General features: G+C 39.5%; 1 protein-coding gene across 5 annotated transcripts; it reads right to left on the minus strand.

The window, feature by feature from the left end:
* Window positions 1–502: 502 nt before the first annotated feature.
* loxl3a (lysyl oxidase-like 3a) lies at window positions 503–19,455 on the minus strand. 5 transcript variants are annotated; one of them, XR_003411059.3, is made up of 15 exons: window positions 19,249–19,455; window positions 18,617–18,899; window positions 18,129–18,292; window positions 15,779–15,996; window positions 11,236–11,422; window positions 10,829–11,009; window positions 10,147–10,301; window positions 9,171–9,341; window positions 7,712–7,871; window positions 7,286–7,529; window positions 4,597–4,712; window positions 4,223–4,359; window positions 3,676–3,787; window positions 3,238–3,380; window positions 503–1,048 (listed from the first exon to the last, which is right to left on the minus strand). XR_003411059.3 is itself a non-coding variant. In XM_027016439.3 (15 exons), the coding sequence occupies exons 2-15, from the start codon at window positions 18,894–18,896 to the stop codon at window positions 975–977; spliced, it is 2,355 nt and encodes a 784-aa protein (XP_026872240.2). In that variant the 5' UTR covers window positions 18,897–18,899; window positions 19,249–19,455; the 3' UTR covers window positions 503–974. The 5 variants fall into 5 exon arrangements, 2 of the variants coding, with proteins under 2 accessions (XP_026872240.2, XP_026872229.2); XM_027016439.3 differs by lacking the exon at window positions 3,238–3,380 and adding an exon at window positions 8,151–8,306; XR_014117465.1 differs by lacking the exon at window positions 9,171–9,341.
* Window positions 19,456–19,767: the final 312 nt, after the last annotated feature.

Here is a 19,767-nt window from a genome sequence, read left to right on the forward strand (position 1 = left end):
CAGTGGTATTCAAATTTGAACCCTGCATCCAGTTCTGGGTTTTGTAATCCCTTGTTGACTTGAGTAATGTAACAGGCTGGACACCTCACATAAATCTGAGGAAAGGTGCGGGATAAATCTGTAGGAGCTGGACCTTGAAGACTGATTTGAATAACACCATTTTGTGGGATTAAGGTCTTAAACTCATGTGTTTGATAAGTGATGCAGCTCATAGGCATTGAGTTCAAACATGTGGTCCTAGATCTAATCTGAAATGCACCTTCCTAGTGTTAATCTATAAAATGGATTAATGCCTAAATGGTGTCTCTTCACAAAATAAAATTATAACTTTAACATGAGTCACTAGTATCTCAACACAAGGGTACTTTTAGTTTGTCTTTCTATTCCATTAACTTTTTTTTTTTTCTCTTAAGTAAATGCATTTGAGCCACTTTCAAAAGTGTCCTTATAGCCTAAATCCTGTTTGTGTGGGGGAAAATGAACCTCAAGCCAAAACAAAGTATAAAATGTTTAAAGCACATATCAATGATTATAATGTAGTCATTATAACAAAGTACATGACATTACAAGCGTATCTTGAAAGTTTAAGATGATGTATCCAGCATAGGAAGACTAGCATTCCAGTCAGGAGAAAACAAGCTCTAACTGGGCAGGTACATGAATGAGGAAGCGCTCATTTGTGTATTTCCCTTAAGCTTTTTCCGTTTATTCAGACAGACAATGGGCTATTCTAAAGTCCCTTGCCCATCGACCTTTAGTGAGTCTGGCATGCCAGGATAGATTTAAGACATGATACTGGCTACTTTGTTGCTGTTTGTTAGGTGGTGTCTTCTGGGTTGATTTAGCTGGAGATTGACATCAGGACTAAATACAATGAGTAACAAGATACAACAAGAATAAATAAGTGCTTAAGTGTAGTAAGCTTTACATTTCCTAAAATGGCCTAAAGGTTTTCCATGGTCTGATTGTTGCTGTTAAAAGATTTTATTATTCAGCTGACCAGGATAAAGTTCAAACTGCTTCTCAGCCTCCTCACTGTATGAATCACCTGAGAAAAGAATGCAATAAGAATGAATATTCTCACTGTTAACAAGAGAAACTGACTTGCCTGTTTATAAGATAAAAATATCAGGGCTGTAGGGTACAGCTGAACAATTCTCGAGTCTTAAGATACAGTTGTATAAATACTTGTAAAATGTTTTATATATATATATATATATATAAGTTGTGTTCAAAATAATAGTGTGCTTAAAAACATGAGTAAAGCTCAGAATCCTTCTAATAGTTTTTATTTCCATGCATTGGGAACACTGCACATTATACTCTAAATCAAAGCATGAAGAAAAATATTTTTTAAATTACAGAAAATGACAAAAAATGAATATTGGGCTGTTAAAAAAAAAAGCTGTGCATTTTTCTTCACAAACTCAAATATTTACTGTATAAGCAAATCTTTAGGATTTAGCATTGCTGTGAATCACTAAACTAATATTTAGTTGTATAACCACTGTTTCTGAGAATTGCTTCACATCTGTGTTGCATAGAGTCAACCAACTTCTGGCACCTGTGAACAGGTATTCCAGTCCGGGATGATTTGACAACTTTCTACAATTCCTCTGCATTTCTTGGTTTTGCCTCAGAAACAGCATTTTTGATGTCCCCCCACAGGTTTTCTATCTGATTAAGGTCCAGGGATTGGGCTGGCCACTCCATAACTTTAATTTTGTTGGTCTGGAACCAAGATGCTGCTCGCTTACTGGTGTGTTTGGGGTCATTGGCTTGTTGAAACACCCATTTCAAGGGCATTTCCTCTTCAGCATAAAGCAACATGATCTCTTCAAGTATTTTGATATATGCAAACTGATCCATAATCCCTGGTATGCAATAAATAGGCCCGACACCATAGTAAGAGAAACATCCCCATATCATGATGCCTGCACCACCATGCTTCACTGTCTTCAGAATGTACTGTGGCTTGAATTCAGTGTTTGGGGGTCATCTGAGAAAATGCAGCCCTTGGATCCAAAAAGAACAATCTTACTTTCATCAGTCCACAAAATGTTTCTCCATTTCTCTTTAGGCCAGTCCAAGTGTTTTTTGGCAAATTGTAACCTCTTCAGCACGTCTTTTTTTTTTAACAGTGGGACTTTGTGGGGGCTTCTTGCCGATAGATTAGCTTCACACAGGCATCTTATAATTGTCACAGTACTCACAGGTAACTTCAGTCTTTGATCACCCTGGAGCTGATCATTGGCTGAGTCTTTGCCATTCTGGCTATTCTTCAATCCAATCGAATGGTAGTCTTCCGTTTTCTTCCACGTCTCTGGTTTTGCTTTCCATTTTAAAGCATTGGAGATCATTTTAGCTGAGCAGCCTATCATTTTCTGCAGTTCTTTATACGTTTTCCCCTCTCCAATCAACGTTTTAATCAAAGTATCCTGTTCTTTTTTAACAATGTCTGGAGCGACCCATTTTTCTCAGGTTTTCAGAGAGAAATGCATGTACAACATGCGTTGGCTTCATCCTTAAATAAGGGCCACCTCACTAATTGAACTTTACACTGCTATTATTTTGAACACGCCTGTTTCAATTAATTATTCAATTACACAATCTCAGGAGCATGCATATCATGAATGTTGGGTCTGATGGTTTTCTATGACTCTGCTATACCTACTGGTAAATTATTTGCCATGTAGTAATATAATTTCTACCAAAAACGGTGATTGATCTAGTTAGTCATGTTGGACTGCTGTTATTTTGAACACAACTGTGTGTGTGTATATATTTATTATATATATACATGGAGATTATATATATATATATATATATATTCAGAAATTCTCCCCATTTAAATAGGTCATCGTTATAATTGTGTAAAGTTTACGTAAGCTTTAGTCTCAACAGTCAGACAGCTGATGTGTCTCACAAACACATTCAGTCTGAGCAAACTACCTAGTCAAACTGAAATATCAATTGTAATGTGTGTAAACATGGATCAATATAATATAGTGATTGCTTTTGAGTATTCTATGCAGACATGTTTGATTTCATATAAGGTCTCACACAAATCATTTCTGTATTACAAAGATTGCATCTTGTAGAATAAGGTGTTCAAACTACAATGACACAAATCTAGTCAGTGCTGTATGTTATTGTGAATTTTTTCACAATCCTCGGAGCATTTCTGTCTAAGCATCTAGTTTTTGTTTTCATTTTGATAAAAGCATAAAAACCTACCATTCTGTCAGCACCCATAATCAACACATCTGGAGCCTGAACTTCAGAATTATTTTCATCAATCTACTGATCAGTAGTTTCATGAACAGTTGTACTACTCAGATTCTCCCTCCTTGCACCGTCATATTCAGCTCTATATAAATCTGTCAAGTGTGATTAATAGAATATTAGGACCATGCCAAGATTGTTTAAAGTTAAGATTAATGAGCAAATTTGATTGTTTTTCAATAGTGTTTTTAGCATCCCCTTCTAATATCAAAAATCTGCTGAGTGTTTAGTTTAACACTTTTAGTATCATACAACATTTTTAATACTTTAAAATGTGTTCCCTGGGTTTTTAAAGCACCTCTTTCTTTTGTTGAGAATGTGGTGTGCTTATGTGAGTCTGAGTCTGTGTATACAGTATTTATCTAGGCTACTATCACATCTATGTCTTACCTAGATGACATTTATGCAGCCAGACCTGATTTCCATCATATTTGCAGTTGCAGCGCATAGCATTGTTGGTGAAGTCACTCTCTGGTACCTCAAAGTTGGGATTTAGTACAACCTGTGAGTGAGCAAAACCATCTATTTATGAGGTGAAATGTTTATATGGTCGAAATCTATAGCCAGATGGCAAAATACTCTGTGTTTTCTAGGTTAATTTTAAACTTGAATACCATAAACGCTAATCTTCCTTCCGAATACTCAAAAGATTAATTACAGCGGAAATTCACCTATCACTGTCTTGCTCCCCGGATTCTTAATAACCGACTGTAGTTGCAATACCATGTGCCTGCCACAAGAGTGCAATACCTCAACACAATCTTTAATACATTTTCAGTTAAGCATGCCTGTCCAGAGGGGTCCTTTGGGACCAAGTTTGGCATTATAATGTGGTTCAACACCAGCAAAAGTAGTAATTACAATAGCCAAACATTAATTATGATTGCACTAAAAGTGCCTCTTGTAGGTTGTATGAGGTGTTTAGTTTTTATATTACCTGTAGAATGTAGTTTCCTGGTTTAACATCACTAATATCAATCCACTGGCAGTCAATATCATGCCTGTATGTGTCCCAGCAGCCAACTGTGATTCCCTGCTCACCAAAGTTAGCGCATTCGTATCGTTTTGAAACACCTGAAGCAGTAAATCAGTCATCAGATCATTTACATTTTTTCTATTGATTTTCTATATCTAAAGTGGGGTATATCGTATTGGATTCTTCCAATGGAAGCAGTGCTGTATTTTTTGTGTGTGATGTGTGCTGTACAGTGTTTGCCATTAGTTACCTTCACTACTCCCTAGTGAAATATAAAAATGGTCCTAGATGTATAACAAGGCTTCAGTGCAGCCAGGATCTCATCTCGATCCTACCTTCATGACAGTCCGTGTCCTCCAAGCAGAAGCTGGCTTTGTGACCATCTGCCACTTTAGTGCCATTGAGAGCCAGCAGGTCATAGTGAGTGAAGACATCCATGCTGTGGTAGTGCCTGTGTGGGTGAAGACACATGTTTAATCAGTACTGCAATACTAGTAGCGCAGAACAGGTTAGTGTCTTCACAGCCATCTCTGGATATGAACCTAGAGCAAACCGTTTTCATGTTTGGTCATGAAAGGTTATGAACGTGCCTAAACATATCTAAAATTTAAAAAAAAAAAAAAATGTTATCCTGGTCAAAATCAGTGTGGAACTGAAACCATGGTGTAAACACTAGTCTTCTTCTCTTGTCTCTGGGTCAAGCTTGAAGATGGGTTCTGTATGCCCCATGGCTTCCAGCACAACAGATTTTCCCATTAAAACTGCACACAGAAATACACATAAATACTGAGTGATCTAATGTGTTCTGGGAGACCTGAATAGAATTATCTGTCACTGCAAACTGGTCTAGGAAGGTGTTATTTTTGCTTTTCATAACAACTCCTTCCAGAATAATAACAGATTAAGTGAAGTTGAAACATTCCACCAACTGACAGACTGAGAATTCACATGATAAAATTAATGTAACAGCTGCCAAAAAAAACCAAGAATCACTCCTACAATTCATAAGAACCATTGCTGCATCAGTTTCAGATACACAAAGTGTGACAACTTAAACAATGAATGAAGTTTTACTTTACTAACAAAAATATTTTAGCTATATTAAAATGTCAAGCATTGTGATGCTAGATGAATGGACTATTTGGTTTGTACAACATCGGGTTTGAGAAAGGTACTACAATGTACACTGCCTGGCCAAAAAAAAGGTCACCACCTGGATTTAACTAAGCAAATAGGTAAGAGCCTCCCATTGGATAATTACTGCATGGGTGATTATGTTTCAGCTGGCAACAAGTTATTTAACCCTAACTGATGCAGTGAATAGCTTCTCATTTGTTAAACAACCATGTCGAAAGACACATCTTGTGGTCATGGAAAAGATGTTAATCTGTTTCAGAAGGGTCAAATTATTGGCATGCATCAAGCAGAGAAAACATCTAAGGAGATTGTTGAAACTACTAAAATCGGGTTAAGAACTGTCAAACGCATTATTAAAAAGTGGAAGAACAGTGGGGAAACATCATCTTCGTGGAAGGAATGGTCGGAAAAAAATCTTGAATGATCGTGAGGTGTGGTGTGGTGAAATCAAATCGTAGAAAAACAACATTAGAACTCAGGGATATGTTTAATAGTGAAAGTAAGAGCATTTCCACATGCATAATGCGAAGGGAACTCCAGGGATTGGGACTACACAGCTGTGTAGCCTTAAGAAAATCACATGTCAGTGGGATTAACCAGCAAAAACCGCTTCAATTTTCTAGGGAGCAATAAGATTGGACTCTCGAGCAATAGAAAAAGGTCATGTGGTCTGATGAGTCCAGATTTACCCTGTTGCAGAGTGACGGGCGCATCAGGGTAAGAAAAGAGGCGGCTGAAGTGATGCACCCATCATGCCTTGTGCCTACCCTACAAGCCTGTGGGGGCAGTGCTATGATCTGGGGTTGCTGCAGTTAGACATATCTAGGTTCAGCTACGTTATGTGCCCAAAGAATGAGGTCATCTGACTACCTGAATATACTGAACGACCAGGTTATTCCATCAATGGATTTTTTCTTCCCTGATGGCACGGGCATATTCCAAGATGACAATGCCAGGATTCATCAGGCGCAAATTGTGAAAGAGTGATTCAGAGAGCATGAAACATCATTTTCACACATGGATTGGCCACCACAGAGTCCAGACCTGAACCCCATTGAGAATCTTTGGGATGTGCTGGAGAAGACTGCACAGTGGTCCAAATCTCCCATCATCACTACAAGATCTTGGGGAAAAATTAATGCAACTCTGGACAGAAATAAACATTGTGACATTGCAGAAGCTTATGGAAATGATGCCACAGCGAATGCATGCCATAATCAAAGCTAAAGGCGGTCCAACGAATTATTAGAGTGTGTAACCTTTTTTTTGGAGCCAGGCAGTGTATTATACCACATTATATCATGTTATTATTAGTAGTTCTTTATTCTGTTTTCCATATCATTTCCCATATATACAATTCAAGATTTAAGTTTAAACAAAACTTGAGCACTGTTAATAAACTGCAATCATGCATCCATATGTTCTTTTCCTTTCATGCATACAAGCAACTCTAAAACAAGGCAACTATTTGAGCATACCATATGTGCTCCCAAGCTTTTAACTGTGTCTAACACAAACCAGACCCAGCCCATGTCAGCTGTGTAAATTATGTATATTTTTCCCTCTGCACCCATGCGCATACATTTATTTAAAACATACAGGGCCAGTATAAATGCCATCAGTCTAGAAAACATAAAAGATTCCTTTTACAAAGCTAATATCAGTTTTAGTTAGTAGGAATCTGAGTTTTGATGCCAGCTATTTTAGTTCCAGTCATATACTGCACATACCTTAACAGTGGCCAAACACAAACTCTACATAACCGTGCTGCCTTTAACTGACCACCCCTCCAGCAATCATTCTCTCATTGTTCCCTCTTAGTGATCAACAGGGTGTCCTCCAGCCCAACCAGACAGTCCAAACCAGTGAGAAGGCCCATGCATTTACCTGTGGCACTCATGCCACACCCAGGAGTGGCGGCCTAGGCGAGGCCGAAAGTCAGCCCGGCCAATATTGTGGATCTCAGAGGAGAAGCGTAGAAGGCGTCTCTGTCCATAAGGCCAGTTGGCGTGGGCAGCAGATTTGGCGAGGCAGTTCTCCTCTGCTGCACAGTAGAGCAAATGTAAGAGGCGGTCCTCAATGTAGACGCTCTGCTCCACCAGAGGGGCATTCAGGACCAGGTCTGACGCCGCTGGGAATTATGGGAGATGAGAAGATGGATAGGTGACAAAGTCAGTGACTGCTCAAAATCTAAATAGCACTCTAGACTCTTCCTTAATAAGCATTTCTCTTTCTTGCTGCAGATTATTCTTCTACCAGACTACTGATAGAGAAATCAGAAAGACCAGCCTATTGATGTTGCATATCACCCACAGTCTGAGCAGATAACTCCAGCAGCAAACTGAGCTTCTGTTCTCTTGCAACTGACGACATGATGGTGCTGACAGTCTGTGAGTGTCATCTCATCTCCATGACATTTTACCCCACTCATCACCATCTCTGTCACATTGGTGCTGTCCCAGTACCAGGTTTCCTTTGTAACACAGATGAGAGGGGCCACATTACTTAAAGATTAGAGTAACCATTATATGAGATCCAATAATTTCATTAGGATAGTAAAAGATTAAATCACTTGGACAGTGTTTCTGTGGTATATTATTGGGAGTACAGTTGTATAACACTTTGATTCTTCACACAGTCTGCTGTCTATTACACCTTTCTTATCTACCATGACATAGCGCCAGTATGTTGTAGTACACAGTATTTACAGTGCTAACAGTTGCCTAAACTTGGGAATAGTCCTGTTACTTACGGTGATCGCATGAAGAGCATAGCTGAGGCCTAGCTGTCTGCAGGACACCATGGCTTCTCTAGTGCTCCAACCATCACTGCACATAAAGCCCCATCTGGACCCAACCTGAACCTCCACTCTGCCTTCATGATCTGTCCTGCCACCGACCATACGGATCTGCAGACAGTTCCCCACTGCAAGGGCTAAGCATGCAATCTGTCCACTGAGCTATCAGTGGATAATCTATAATATGCAGTTTAGATTAGTATACTATACTGTATCACAAATTTTCAATTTGGCCACTGGACGCTCTAGCACCCATAGTTATCAACTGAATGGTATAGTGTGGTCCATGTGGATCATAATGGTATGGTCCATTATGATCAGATATGTCACTAATATGCAAGATGCATAATGAAGCTCATGTTATGCAAAAGAGACTTTTTTGGACCTTTTGGGCTCTGCTACTAAGCAACTATGTGAAGCTTGCTGGTAATGTTTAATAGAGTGTTACATCCAGTAAGGCTTCATAGGTTCTATACAAATGTCAACCCTTCAGACTCCTATTTAATAAGAGTACTCCCCTGTTTATTTCTCATAGATAATTTGCTGTCACTACTGACATTTTCTCAAAAATTTCAGTAATTGTGCAACAGTCTGCACTTGCTGTCTTTGGGTCCCATGTCTCGACTCTTCTGATTTACAAACGCTACATTATATTAGTATTCTAAAACTCAGCCCTAAACTGCACAGTTACCGATGTGTTATTTGGTCTAGGGCTGTCCACGGTCTAACTTGCAATAAATGGCAACACACTGTCACATGTTTCCTCCTGCTTCCAGTATTGTGTTTATGAAACACAAAGGAGCAAAGTCCTTCATGCAAAGAGGCCTCCCTACCGAGTGTAGATCTAACTTTAATCCACCACATCTGATTCAACTTACAAAAGTCTTCCAGAGCATAAGGATATTAGAGCCAAGTGTGGGTTAAATCAGTTGGAACAAACTCCACTGGAGGGTAAATCTCTGGGGAGCGTCTTACTCTGAGGGCGCTGCTGGCATGGCCCAACCCCAGCTGTCTGCATGCCACCATGGCCTCGCGGGAGGTCCAGCCATCCCCACAGATCAGCCCCCACTGCCTTAAACCACTGGTGTTATGGGCCAGGAGCTCCACTCGGCCCTCCAACAGTGTACGACCCCCGGTCAGCTGGATCTGGGTTAGGGTTAGCGGCAAGCAGTGAACGAGTGGAAAAGAACAGAAAGGGCAGTGGTCAAATAGCCAGGAAGGCTGTTTGAACCAGAAGGTCAGATGCAGTTCAGCCCTAGAGGTAGTTTGCTCTAGCAATGAATATTTTATATACATTAATGCATAGTATATTGCACACAAGACATCTCTTGGTTAGACAAAATATCACAGATTGAATACTCTTAGTTGATGGGCCCTGTAAAAAGATGATTATATTCAACTGTTGGCTTCTAGTTACTCCATTCAAATAAAGCCCTGTGCTCTTCATTAATTTCATAGTGACGGTAGGTTGAGATACATTAGTTTGTTAGCTTCAAGCAAACCACAAAAAACATTATTCCTCAAAGTACAAAAAGAACAATGTGTGTATAATATCTAGTCCCTTCTGGAACCACGTGCACATGACATGCTCTAACTGTATTTGCAGACTGCATAAATGAGCCAATATGGTATGTTTCAACAATAGTCTATTAGCAGAAAGCAAACTAAAATGCAAAGTTAATACATTTTTTTAAAGTAATACTAACAATAAAACAAATCATATAGAACCTAATGCCGCACAATTATACAGTTATGCCACACACAATTATAATAGTTATACAAAATAAATTTTACATATTAATTTAAATAGCTCAGTTTTACAAAAGTCTTATATGTTCTGGTTTCCAGCTTTCCTTTTCTATGAAAAGATACCGTAGGCATCCATTAAGTGCCCTTCACTTTATTAACCTATGAGCTGATACTATGATTCTAGAAGCATAGATAATCTGACCGTTTTGTCAAAGCCCATATAAGGAATGTTGCATTTCACAGAAGCATCCTCCATATGTTTGCAGTCCTCGGCAGTGATGTTCTTGTGAGGGCATTTCCACAGGCTCTTCTCATCACCATGACAACGCACCTCATTCATATGGATAGGACCGATGCCTGTGTAGGAGTTACACACATCATGTAATCTGTTTCCATCGGGAAAATATCTGGAGCAGTCTCTCATAAGTGGAATGGGCTGTTTGTCTGTGAAATGCCTAAATGTTACTCATACATTCATATTTTAATAAGATTACACAAAGGATTTGCCATTACACTATATTATGTTGTATGACTTGTAAAAGCTCAGTTCAACCATCCCAAAAGAACTGGGCTCGGTTTCCCAAAAGCAAAGTGACACAAAGATCACTGTTGAACGTTACAGTGAGTATGACAGTGAGCACTTGTTCTCTTATTTAAGATGATCTTAACAGTACAAGCTGTTTGAGAAACAGGGCCCTGTGCAATAACAAGCTTCCATAATAACAGACCTGGCTTCAGGTACTGACATATATTGCATATATTAAGCACACAAGGCAAAACTCAGTATTCCATCTATGTGTGATAGTGTATAAGGCTGTAAAGTGGTTAAAGATCTTACAGTTATCAGTCTAAAAGGTGCTCACTGCTGGACGAGTATAACCCACCTTGGCCCATGCGTGCCCCCGTCTGAGCCTCTTTAGCAGTGCCAAAGCCCAGCTGCCTGCACACCACGCTGGCTGACTGCAGGTTCCAGTGGTCATCGCACACTGTACCCCACTCAGAGTCCTTAAGCACTTCCACCCGGCCTTCGCCAGCCCTGGCACCACCCTTCAGACGTACCTTAGACTGGGCCAGAGGCAGAGAATTTTAGTTTTGCAACTTTAACAACACTAGTGATCATTTGTGGTTGGTACAGTTGGATTTTGATTAAAAATTGCACTCAAATAGGATTTTAGCACAACCTGATTTAACATATTTTTTAAGGTTTTCTAAAGGAGCTATCAGTGGGTAAGTGCTATAGTGCCCCTTGCGCTCCTAGCCACAATTCAGTCCCCTAATAGGACGGGCCTACCATTGGTGGCTTTCTCTTGTGCTTAAGACCTTGAATGAACTGGGGCCCAGCCATGCAGCGGACTGCAACAGGTCCTCCACCAGGACAGGGGGCGCTAATGTTCTTATTAAACTCCATGGTGCAGGCAGAGAGGTGAGCCTCATTCCCAGTGCAGGCCACGGAGTGAATCCTGTATAAGCTTGGGTGACTACGGAGAGAAGGACCATGGATAGATGAGCAAACACATACACAGAAAACATTCCAAAACCAAAACTATCTCACAAATTTAAGACAGTTCAATGCAATAAACAAGACATCATATAAATAGTGTGAGCATATAAATAGTTTGTGAACATAATTTTTCTGATCGCAGAAAGTGACTGGTAAAATGGGGTAATCTGGGATCACCCACTCAACTCGTTTGAGCATTCTAACATTCTAACAGCTTAGCATCAACAAAGGTCCCATGTAAGAAAGCAACATGAGTATAAAGTGGAATGCTGAAATTTCTTTTCCAGTATGACTCCATTTAAATGTAAAAGAATAAAATCTTCATTACTACATGAACACAGACAGCAGAATTGTCCTTTGACACAAAGTGAGTTTATGCTTCATTTACCATCTGAATTACTTTAACAGCACTCCCTGACTGATTTCTAATTTCTAATTACTACAATAATATTTTGTTTTCAAATTCTAATTTCAGATTATATTCAGTTACCTTGTCCATCTATATCTATCTATAAGACGCCACGCAGTATTCGTTCTTCACAGGCTCTGACACGTACCAAAGCTTTTTTTCATGATTTAACTCTTAGTTGGTATCTGGAGAGATGCCATGGTCATGAAAAGTCTGCTTTTACAGAACATTGCTGGGCAGTGAGTCATCACGCTTTTCAAATCCGCCTGTGTACCTGTGTGTATGGGTGTATGTGCTATTGAGTGTGTGCGTGTGTGTGTGTGTGAGTGAGTGTGTGTGTGTGTGTGCGCGCGCGCGTGTGTGTGTCTGTCTCTGCATGATTCTGTGTCCATCATCTCAAAATCATTCAGCAATAAGGCAGAAAAAATAAAACAAAGCAAATTTTTATTTTCCTTTCATTTTTAATTAATAAAGTAATTAATTAATTTCATTAATTTCCTTAATCTGTTCTCTAATGTGAAATACTCCTAATAAGGGAACAGCAAAATGTTTATAATGTTTAGAAAAATGTTTATAAAATGTATTAAAAATATTAACACTAGAACCACAGTAAGGACAGGTACAAAAATACTGAAACAAAAATATCAGTAGTCACAAAAAACAATGCTTTTATTAACTGATTTCCACAAAATCCAGCTAAATTTAATCTTAAAAAAAGCCACATAAAAAAACCAAGTACCTAACCTGCTGTACATTTGTTTAATCAATGTATAGACTATAATAAACCAAAATCCAAAGCGATTTTGGCAGGATGCTCTCTTAATTGTGTAGGGTATGAGTCACTTTTTTGAAGTAACTGACTCAGAGAGTTCACCCATTATAGACTATCAGTTTCTCTGTGTCAGTTTTGTCTCTCTCCTCCCTTCTGTATAGTTTTTTCCCACTTCTCTCTCTCTCTGTCTGGCTCTCTCGTATGAACTCACACACACACACACACACACACACACACACACACACATTCCCTTTTGCCGATGAACATGGTCTGTCACAGCAGTCTCTGCTTACATTTCACCATCTGGTGTGAATCTGAGTGTCTGCTCTACAACCTGGATGGCTATTTCAACACACACACACAGAGAGAGAGAGAGAGAGAGAGAGAGAGAGAGAGAGAGAGAGAGAGAGAGAGAGACTGACAGAGAGAGAGAGAGAGAGAGAGAGAGAGACTGACAGAGAGAGAGAGAGAGAGAGAGAGAGACTGACAGAGAGAGAGAGAGAAAGACAGAGAGAGCGAGCCAAAGAGCAGCATGGAGGATCTCGTTTAGAACTTAATGAAAACACATCAGTGTAACTTCAGGCATGAAGGTATCTGTTCTAAGGATTGATTCCTAATCAGAACTAGTTGGCAAACGCTCATTGTTACTATTATGATTTCTGCGCGTGTTCTAATGCTGCTGGCCCAAAATGAGTATTTCTTGCCACAGATCCTAACTAAAAGGATCCACTAAGGTGTTAGACATGCCGCAAAAGAAATTAATAAAGTAAAACCTTCAACCACTAGAATAATGGCATGAGATACTGTAACTTTTAACAGTTTTATTTATTAGACTTATTTACCTGACCGGTAACAATTGCCTTCACAGTCTCTATGGTCAGATAATCTTATCCCTCTCCATTTAGCTGCTCCTTACAAATAAAATTACATTTAAAAAACATGTAAAATAAAACAATATATATTTTCATAGTCATAGAATAAATGAAAATCAGCTGCTATAAAGATCCACTACTTTTAATCTATTTATTTTTTATTATTATTTCTGTTTTATTAGACTTATGGGCCTAAACGGTCATTTAATCTTTTAAAGTTTAGGTGGTGCGATGTGAGCATAAGGATTAAATTATTTGATCACATGGATGCTATACACGGAAATAATGAGCCCAACCTTCAGAGCATCACTATCAGCTGTGTATTTGTACAGTCGCAGCCAAAAGTTTTGAGACTGACACAAATTTTGGTTTTCACAAAGTTACTGCCTCAGTTTTCTTGTCAGATGTTTATATGGTATAGTGAAATACAATTATAAGCATTTCAAAAGTTAAAGTTTTTTAACTTGAAAATACATCCAGTTTAAGAAAATACTTAATATTTACAGTGTTGACAGATGCACTCACACCTGCTTTCTGCCATTCCTGAGCAAGTTCTCATCCAAGGGAGTGGGTTTGCTCAAAGGTTTGCCTAAGAACACTCCCATGAATAAGGAATGGTATCAAAATATCCTGCAAGAGCAACTTCTCCCAACGATCCAGGAGAAATTTAGTAACAATGCTTTTACCAGCGCGACGGAGCACAAGGCAACAGTGTCACAAGGCAAAAGTGATAACCAAGTGGCTCGGTGAACAAAACATTGAAATTTTGGGTCCATGGCCAGGAAACTCCCCAGATCTCAATCCCATTGAGAACCTGTGGTCAATCCTCAAAAAGAAGATGGACAAACAAAAACACAGAAACTGTGATCAACTCCAAGCACTGATTAGGCAAGAATGGGTTGCCAGTCAAGATTTTGCCAGAAGCTGGTATTCAGCATGCCAACCAAGGCAAATTTCAGAAGTCTTGAAAAAGAAGGGTCAGCGCTGACCCTTAAGTCTTTGCTTATACTGGATGTATTTGCCAATAAAAGGTTTTTAAAAGACTTATGAAATGCTTATAATTGTACTTCACTATACCATATAAACATCTGACAAAAGGATGCAGTAAACTTTGTGAAAACCAAAATTTGTCAGTCTCAAAACCTCTGGCCACGACTGTACACTTTTAGACACCGTTAAATAATGATTCAAAAGATCATACGGAAGGTACACTTCTTGTATCTTCTCTGGCAATATGAAGCAGCTACACAAACACTGAGAAGCAGTCTGACCAGTGGTTGTGTGTAGGGTGTGTATGTGATGGACTGTGCTGTGCAAGAATGCAGGACCTATACAGAATGGTGAAATCAATGCAAAAACTATCACACAATGTACGGAAACTGTAGAAAGCAAGTGTCAACGTGAAAAGAAAGCCAAGTCCTGGATATTTTAGGCATTTTAGAACTCCCAGCCAGACACATTTTAGGTCCCTACTATATAGTGCAGTGACAGAAAAATACTGTGGGTCACCTCGTGCAGGCCTCATTGTGTTACAGTGCAAGCAACACAAATGGATAGTTAACAGCACAATAGCAATTTTTCAGGGTTAGTATAAGCATCCACAGATATTGCAGACTTTAAAAAAGCACCAACTCTCTGTATTGCCTGTGTGTATCTAAATTACACTCATTCAGTGTGTTAATTAGCTAGCTAGATGATCAGATAGTCACTTGGCCAGCCAGCTAGCAGAATAGCAATTTTTATTCTGACTTCATTGTGAAACCATAGATCCAATTGATATTGATGGACACCCAGAATAATTAGCTACATGCTCTAATTCAAAGCAAAAAAAAAAAACATGATATGGTCACCACAGTGATTCGGTCAATAAGGAAGTTTATAGTGACACCTCTTGTCTGATACTTGACATGCATCTTCATCATGGCTATGGAGAACATTTGGGACACATAAATACCTTATTTAAATAGTATCATGGAGTCTTTTAGGTAGGTTTTCTTTAGTAAAACACCTGCAGTAAATACAGTCTGTTACATAACGAAATTAGAACTTGTTATTTGAGAGCTTAATAAAACAGGGCCTCAATGTTCAAGGTCTGTTTTAATCATGTCTAAACACTGTCAAGCCATGGCAATTCACAATTTGTCCTCCACAGCCAAAGGAGTATAACAGCCACAACTCAAATGCTGTAATTCTAAATCAACTATACACAGCGCACTGCCTCAATGGTGTCATGTAAAAAAAATGTTGCTCTGTACCTGCAGGTGAAGCCTGATCTCCTACCTGTGTCTCTTCTTTCCCATGGTCTTCTCTGAGGGAAATCCCATCATGCCACAGACCACACGGGAGTTTTCGGTGGTCCAGCCGAAGCTGCAGATGTGAGCCCAACCCTCTTTAGACTTCACCTCTAGTACACCTTCGGTGATGGGCAATCGGGCACCAGCGTCAGTGGACAAAGGACGCAAGCGAATCTCCTCCATCCTGTTCTCATCCACCTGCATCTAGAACACACAGCTCTGTTACAAGGCTGGTAATGAGCTGTACACTCGAGGTAGAAATGCCAACTCTTAGCAAACCCCAGCACCACAGATTGGGAAGAATTGGTCAAATTAAGAAATGAGACTACTCTTTAAAAACCACAGGATAATACTAAGATATCCAATATCAATTTTTCAAGAACTAGCAATTTTTCAAGAGCTAGCAAAGCTCTGTAGTTTAAAGCCACAAGCTAAACTATGTATCACTTGTGGAAATGTCTATTACAGGAAAATTAAATGTGGTGTAAAACAAATTAGAAGTATAAAACACTCAGTTCTCACACGTGTGACTTCTCAGGGCTCTCTACACACTTTCTAACAGCTCAGTACTTGAATCAAATTAAATCAATTTTTTTATATAGCACTTTTTAAAACAGATGTTCTCACAAAGCAGCTTTACAAATGTCCAAGTACCTTACAGCCCTATCCTGATTAACATGGAAATTAACTACTTGGGTTTATTGCATTTTTTTCCTATCAAACCACAGTCAAGTAGAGTGTGATCAGCAAGAAAACAAGTTAGTTATTTCAACAGGGAGTGATTTGGTAAATGTTTTATTTTAGGGATAGACTGTGGTGGTCAGGAAGTCTGGGCAGGATACTCTGCTGAAAGTGATGCAGGCCATCAAACTCCAACAGATACCACTACATCCAACTTCAAAACAAAATTTTCTGGTAAACAGATGCCCATGTGGAATTATAGTCCATAAATTGGACATAAGCATGGATTCACTTTCCCAAAGATTAGCTTGAGAAAGCAAGACCATCTGTGGCCATCTGTGAGTGGTCCAGATGAGAGTAGTGTGTGCACATGCACACAAGCACAGGCACAGTCACACACTCAGCCTGCTGGACGGGTGCCAAAATGTGCTTGTCTTTGTAGGAGCAGACAGTGAGACAGCATGTATGTGTGGCAGGGGATTGTTATTTTTTGCACGGCTTTTGTTGAGTCTGCATTTTTTATATATATATATATATATATATATATATATATATATATATATATATATATATGTGTGTGTGTGTGTGTGTGTGTGTGTGTGTGTGTGTGTGTGTGTGTTTGTGGGTTTTTTATATCTCAGATTAAAAAACACCTATGGAAAACTCTTTATTCTAACATTCTTTGATGACTTTATGCTACATTTGAAAGCCGAGATCACTCATTTGCAAACTTCTATGCTCAGAGTTCGTAGAGATCGTGCATGTGTGCACGTGTGCAGAGACCAGTGTTAGGCAGCTGCTTCTAATTGTCTTCTCTAGTTCTCTGTGTTCTTTCATTCTTCTCTCTCTCTCTCTCTCTCTCTCTCTCTCTCTCTCTCTCTCTCTCTCTCTCTCTCTCCCAGTACAGAGATAGCGAGGCAGGTCATAAGAGGCTAAGTTACAGTAAAGGCTTCTGGCACCGGTGCAGAATGCTCACCCCCATGTTAAACCCTACATCCTTCTGCAGGAAAGAGGGAAAAAGAGGGAAATTGGAGAGCTGGAGAATGTGGGAGGAAAGCAGAGAGGAGGGGGTTTGGAGACAGGGGGAGTGAAAAGAGAGAGAGAGGACAGAGAGAAAGAAAGAGGAGTTAAAAAGATAGAAAATGAAAGGAAGGGGAGAATTATAGAATTTCCTTTTCAGTCCTGAGCAAATGAAAAGAAAGTTAAAAAGATGAAAAGGTTTATTAAATAAGAAGCTAATCCTGTATAATAATAATCAAATTACATCCAGTTCCTCTGATTTAAAACCCACATTAAGTCTTATCTGGTGTAAGCTGCAAGCATAGCATGGATTCAATCAAATAATGACATTGCTTTGACAGAATTATCCTCTTTGTCTTTTCTCTAAGAAGATACTTACTTGCTTTAACCATTTCAGAGTAAATAATTGGCATGTGAAAATACATAAAAAGACAAAGACCTTTTAACAGTGTACTTATCTTTACCATTTCAGTGTAACATGCCAACATCCAATCAAACAATTACTGCATATTTGAATATACTTTCAATGTCATTCCCAGTGTCTGTGATTCTCAAAGAGCACGAACATACAAGAACATTCAGTAACATCACACACCTGACTGATACTGACTGATACAATGGGAATTCAAACTTACCTCGATAACATTGGAGTCCAAAAACCCAGGCAGCCTCTCGTCTTTACAGACTACACCTGCATCCTCCTCATGAGTGCAGTCACTGTTGCCCCAGCCACGAGACACACACTTATCAATGGAGTTCTCTGTGCCTGTGCACACCACGTTATCAAGCCAGATCTTACCTGCAGATACAGACATAGGGCAATGGTATATTTAGCATAGCAAAATTGTAGGTTACACAGCAATGACAAACAGCAATGACACATCCAATGTGACAATAAAAAGAATCAATTTACTACAGAATGGTAATTATATTTTATTTATTTATTTGTTTTTTCACTGACATTTTCGCTGGTCTTGGGTTGTCAGGCCTTTATATATATATATTTTTTTGCGACATGCAATCCATAAACAAGTAGCCTACAGTTCATGTTTACAGCATTAAGCTGTTTTGTAAACACACTTATTTCAGAATCACTGAGGGGAACATCATCTCTAATACCTACCTGTGCCTGCTCCATATTTGGCACTATGTGACCAACTGATAGCCTCCACAAAGCCAAGATGGTGGCACAACACATGTGCATTAGAGAGAGTGAAGTCGTCATCACAGATAGTGCCCCACTCGCCCCTATAGAAGACTTCCACCCTTCCTTCATTGTGCTTGCGTGGGTAGCCGGATAGGCGGAACTTTAGCTGGTCGTCTTGAGGAGCAGAGGTCTGGCACAAACAAGAGTTGAGCCACAGGTAGCCAAGCATCACAAGCACATCCCAAGTCCTCACCATGGTCTGAGAGAGAGAGAGAGAGAGAGAGAGAGAGAGAGAGAGAGAGAGAGAGAGAGAGAGAGAGAGAGAGAGAGAGAGAGAGAGAGAGAGAGAGAGAGAGAGAGAGAGAGAGAGAGAGAGAGAGAGAGAGAGAGAGAGAGAGAGAGAGAGAGAGAGAGAGAGAGAGAGTTTTATTGCTCTGTGGTAAAGTATCCAACAGACCCTGGTTAACCAAGGCAAACACAACCCCAAATGACCCACCCTCCCGCCACATAACATTATTGTGTTCATTCATTGTTAGCAATAAACTGGAGGCTTATGGTACTTTTATATCTTTCATTTTTCTTGACGCATGAGCAATATTTAGTCTTACCTGTCTTTAGGTACCGTTTCACACCTGGGAAAGTTTTTCTGATGAGGAGGCTTCGCTAGGCAAGAGGATGTTACATTTAGAATTCGATCTCTACTGTTGAAGTTCAGAGCATTTGCGGATGCATCGCAAAACTAGAGAAGCTGCCTCTCCGCCTAAACGTCTTGGCAGTACGGCAGAGAGCTAGAGGGAGTGAGTGGTTGCACTGGGATTATGGTGAGCCGTTTTGAAAGTTGAGTGACTGCCTAAACAGTTAGGGGGAGGCGCAAACCGCTCTGTATAGCAGACATTTTGACATCACATAAACTCAGCGTGATCAGTGTGATAATTATTGCTGAATTTTTGTATTCAACTGGGAAATCTGATCGCTGCTATTGTTTTTCATACAGTAGTCAGCACGTCACACTGCGGTTTTTGCAGCATGATTCAGCTGAAATAATGGCCAACTTCAGAGTTTGAAAACCGTCCCAGACTATACTGTCATGAATTTCATGTATCAAAAATTGCAAAAGATCTCTGAAT

The sequence above is a fragment of the Electrophorus electricus genome, chromosome 16 (genome assembly GCF_041902795.1).
Source record: "Electrophorus electricus isolate QZ-2024a chromosome 16, ASM4190279v1, whole genome shotgun sequence".
Taxonomy (NCBI): Eukaryota; Metazoa; Chordata; class Actinopteri; order Gymnotiformes; family Gymnotidae; genus Electrophorus; species Electrophorus electricus.